At 44.6% G+C, this 4,760-nt stretch overlaps 1 protein-coding gene across 1 annotated transcript; it reads left to right on the plus strand.

Moving 5' to 3' along the window:
• The first annotated feature begins 948 nt into the window (after positions 1-948).
• Positions 949-3,084, plus strand: LOC140261493 (uncharacterized). Its single transcript, XM_072354981.1, has 2 exons — positions 949-963; positions 1,070-3,084. Exon 2 carries the CDS (start codon positions 1,088-1,090, stop codon positions 2,384-2,386), a length of 1,299 nt encoding a protein of 432 aa, XP_072211082.1. The 5' UTR covers positions 949-963; positions 1,070-1,087; the 3' UTR covers positions 2,387-3,084.
• Positions 3,085-4,760: the final 1,676 nt, after the last annotated feature.

A 4,760-nucleotide genomic window follows, 5' to 3' on the forward strand; every position in this document is an offset into this window, starting at 1 on the left:
GTACTGGGGAAGTAAGTAAACGTGAAGAGGTTGAGATCATTTTAGAGGGCTTTTAGGTCCTTACACTGTTGTATGTTGGTAGCTTTTAGTTTGCTTTTTCAGATGCTGGAAGTGTTATTGAAACCTGCAGCTCCTTCTGATGCAATGGTTTAACTTCCAGTAGAGTACTTAGAGGCTGCACTCACGTAGTGAGGAAAGCTATCTCTTTTCTTTGCTTTTAAACAAGCATAAATACAGAGTTGAAGGAAACCATATGACTACTGGAAGTCCTTAAGGAAAGCATTGTAAGAGCCAAAAGATAAGCTTTAACTTCAGGAACCTTTTAGTACTTGAGTGTGCTTTGCTGAATATCTTGCAGTTCCTTATTTTTTCAGATGTTTTTTGTAAATATGATCCTTTGCTTCTGGTGGGAAGGCTGGATACCTGCTAAAACACAGTGCTCTGAAATAATGGGCCTCAGTGCAAGATATAGCTGAGGAATTACAGCACAGCTGCAGTCTTAGCCCACAGTCTGATGCTGCCTTTGTAGAGACAAAATAAGTCCAAATGGCTTCAATCAGAACAAAAGACTTTCCTTTATGGAGACTAACCGTGCATGGTTAAAGTTATTTATCCTTAACAAAAGCTATGACTTGTTATTTTCCCTTTATAGGATCTCTAGCTAAAAGTGTAAGTTCAGTTTCCCATTAGGTTTGAAGGGGTTGCTGCTGCAAACAAGCTCCACCTGAACAACATTACTCCATGGGATTAACACCAGGTATTACTTGGTGTTGACTGTCACCTTACAACTAATGTAGGTGATGTGAATCCCTGATTAAGAACAGAGGCATGATGCACCAGAACTGAGTCAGCACTGCAGATCTGTTACCCTCAATAAAAGCAGTAATATTGTCCCTTCTATCAAAGTCTTTGCTCAGGGCATGCTAGGGAGATAACCTTGTGTGGGAACTCTGTGCAGCTTTGGTCTGTCCTGCTATGTTGGACCTCAGAGCTAAGCCAAGGAGGCTTTAGCATAGCAAATGCTGCTGTGAAACAGTTAAAATAATCAGGTTTTCTTTTTTTCTTGCAGGTTCTGTTGAGCGACAGCATGGGGAGCAACTTCAGCATGCAGCTCTGCTGTGAGACTTGTGGGAGTTATAAGAAGCAGGAGGAAGCAAATGAAGAGACTAGTGAGACCAAGCCAATTCTGCACACCTCAGGGGATACATCAGCACATACTGATATGCAGCCTTCCCCACCAGCACTGGAAGCCTCTGAACGGATCTCTGAAGAAGTTCAGTCACTCTGCTGGAACCAACAGCTGTCAGCTGATATTGCAGAGGAGAGCATGGAGACCTGCTGTCCCGTGGATCCTATGGGAATGACTGAGGAATTGAAGGCAGCCTGGAGCTCTGTGGATTTCTTGGCGACGTCCTCTGACAGGGAGACCAAAGAAGAGGCTGAAGTCCTGGATCAGCAAGAAAGAGAGAACGCACGTAATACAGATGGGGAAATAAAACCTACTCCTCACAATGAGGCCCAGCTGGCTATGCACACAGCTCAGGATCTGAAGCTTGATGCAGATATAGGGCAGCCTGCTGAACAGGCTGGGGCTGGCAGTGAGGATGGCCCATGTGCTGGAATAACTCCCCAAGAAATAAATATTCTCGAGCTCATGGAAAGCACATGGGAAACTGAAGCTGGTCAAGACTTTGAGACCGAGCCTTTCATGGAGACTGGTGTGTGGGACTTGGCAATCTATGCTGTGCAAGAGATGGCAGAAGAGGCAGAGACCAACCTTCCTGCTGGGCATGCAGAGCAGGGAGACCTGGCTGGCCTTGCTGAAGGAAGTACTCAGCTCACTGAGAGTGTCTGGATTGCATCTCCTGCAAAGGCTGCTTCTCTAATGAACGTGCAGGCTACAGAGGAGACTGAGAATATAGTGGATCCCTCAGAGGCCATAGTGAATGCTGTGGCTGAGATGCACTCTACTTGTGTGGTGCCCCAGGAAACCTTGTATCCAGGAGAGCAGTCTCCAAAGCCAGCCAACCAGCTGCTTGACTTCTTACAGCAAGAGATTCAGTCCGGTGTGCCAGCTGCACAAGAGGTGCAGAGCCAAAGCTGTGCAGAATCTGCTGAACTGAGTGAGGTTTTAAGTGATAAAGACCAGGAAGTCCTCAGTGACACAATGAGAAGTGAGGAGAGCAGGGAATACAAGCTAGAAACTGCAGCAGATGAGGCAGAACCACAGGAGAGGGCTGTGCAACAAATGCTGCAGCTTCCAGAAGAACTGGCTTGTGCACAGGTGCCTGCAGAGGAGGAAGCTGAGTTTCTCAGTGCAGTACCATTGCTGTTTGAAGTGCCTGGGAGTGGAGGAGATGTACAGGCTGAAAATGCTGAAGCTTGAGAGATGTGAGGGTGGGTGGTTTGGGATTCAGTGCCTTTAGGAATTGCAGCCAAAAAAAGCAATTATCTCAGCCTTTTGAACCCAATGCTTTTTGTTTTTCAAGTGTGTCCTGGACTTCAGAAAGTGACTTTGTTAAGGAGATGTGTGAGGTGTGCAACAGATGTTTCTAGATATTCTCCTGGATTATAGCTTGGTTGCACTTTTTGTTTCTTTAGTAGCTGATTTTCAGGAGATCTTGTTTTACTGGGAGAGAAGTGATTCACTTCAACAGTGGTTTCACTGAAGGAATGCTGAGCGCTGCATCCCCCAGTGTGCTATAGTGATAAGGGGTTTCACTTCAAAGTCTTAAGAGTCTGGGAACAGAACAGGCCAAAGCTCCTCTAACCCAGCACAGCCAAATGCCTCCTGTGGCTCACAGCCACCTCTAAATCAAATGTTTCAGCTCCCTCCTTTTATACTTGCACATTTAGTGACTGTATTTTGTAAGTGTTGAACACGTCTTCATCAGGAGGCAATGAAATAATACTCTGGTTTGTTCTTTGTATTCCTTGTAATAGCTGAAGCGCTCATATGATCTGTATTCTTTGTGCAGAACTTAAATGTAGTCTCCATCAGAATGCATAAGTCAGTGTATTGCCGTTTAAATCTACTGACTTTTAATGTTCCTAACTTTATAATCCCAATAAAATATTTTAAGATCATGGCAAAAACATGCTGGGTATGTTTTAATTGTTGAGCCCTTCTTATAAGGAAGAAAGTGGCAAACTATGCTGAAGTCCTCTGATGGCCACCTGAACTAACGTGCCCAGATGTAAATGTGGGAGGGGGCTATGAAGGCATGCTGGAACTCTTGCATGTTTTATAATGTGCCTGAGGATCTGCACTTTAAATGGTGCTGAGGAAGAAGCTGAAAGAAAATACACCACATTGATGACTTCCCTTATGTTTTCTTGCATGCAGCTGAATATGATAATGAGTCGACACATGATGGATGTTACTCCATACTTTGAAGAAAGTACTCTGGGAATAAGATAAGCTTTCTTAAAACACCTGAACTTCCCTCCATCCAACTGCATTTCAGCTGACAAAGCACCCTATAAGTCAGTCCTTCCAAACATTCCCTCCCTTACTTAAGATTCCATGTGCTGCAAAGAAAGAGACACCTGTAGTGTTTTTCTATTACTTAGAAGGCTGATAAGCCACAGCTCTTGCTTAGGTGGGCGATATCTGTAGCAATGATAAACAAGAGGTTTCTCAGACCTAGAAGTAGGAAACCATTAAAGCAGCACTCCTGCAAAGCTTGCTGCAAGCTCAAATTCTCCTACTTGCTTGTCTTACTGGATTTATTCTACCAAAAGTCATGCAGTCTGTACTGCTAAAGCTTGTTTCCAAGGGCTGCTCAGCATGGAACCAGATAACTTCTCCTTCCACCCCCCAAAAAGACATGCCCCAGTAACATAAAACTTCACTTCAGGCAGGAGAGAGGCTTGAGAAGGTAATCCCAAGAGAAATTAAACTCAATCACGTTCATGCCTGCCTATGGGCTGATAAGTTAATTCTGTTAAGCAGGGGGATAATAAGTTACTGCGCTGTATGAGAAGTTTCCTCGCTGTTGGAGGGTTTAAGCGTGTGGGTTCTTAGCCTGGGAACAAGGGGAAAGCAGAAATTGTCCAAACTTTTGGAACTGTTAGAAAAGCTGAGCACTGGTATCCAAATGGTGCTGCAGAGCTCACACTCCGAATGCCCTTCTCACTCTTTGAACAGAAAAATCCTTCAAACACAGCTTGTCATTCTCTTGTAGTGTCAGCATGAATGATGAATGAGAGATGCCCCTGGGCAGATCATCCACTGTATCTAGATGCCACAGTTAATGTGCAGAGAGGCTCTTCCATGTGTGTAGCAAGGAAGAGACAGTCCTGGTAAGAAGGAACAGCTTGAACTCAAAAAACCCAACTCAAAGATCAGTGTTCTGCAGACAGCAGCACACTCCTTACAAGTGACGGTGCCATCTGAACGGCTCCGTGACCATCCTAAGGCATTCAGTCATTCAACCCAACCCTGAGCTGACATTCGAGCCAAGCTCTTCTTAAGGTCTATGGCTATTTGTGTTCGTCAGAGCATGGTCTCATAACCTCACCCAAAGCTCCTGCTGCATTTCTCCATTAAGGGAATCACAGTAACTAGACAAAGTGAACCAGATTTGCCATCAAAGGAAGTAGGTTCAGTTAAAAACATATTAAAATAGCCCAGAAATTGGCTACTCTGACCCCTCTGTTCCTTTCACACCCAGTGCTATTGGGAGTGCATGTTTAGGATCTGCCTTTACACTCATGTCTCTGGGTTTAGTTTGCATTTACTGGATATTTGCTTTTCT

This window comes from Excalfactoria chinensis, chromosome 21, assembly GCF_039878825.1.
Source record: "Excalfactoria chinensis isolate bCotChi1 chromosome 21, bCotChi1.hap2, whole genome shotgun sequence".
NCBI classification, from domain to species: Eukaryota; Metazoa; Chordata; class Aves; order Galliformes; family Phasianidae; genus Excalfactoria; species Excalfactoria chinensis.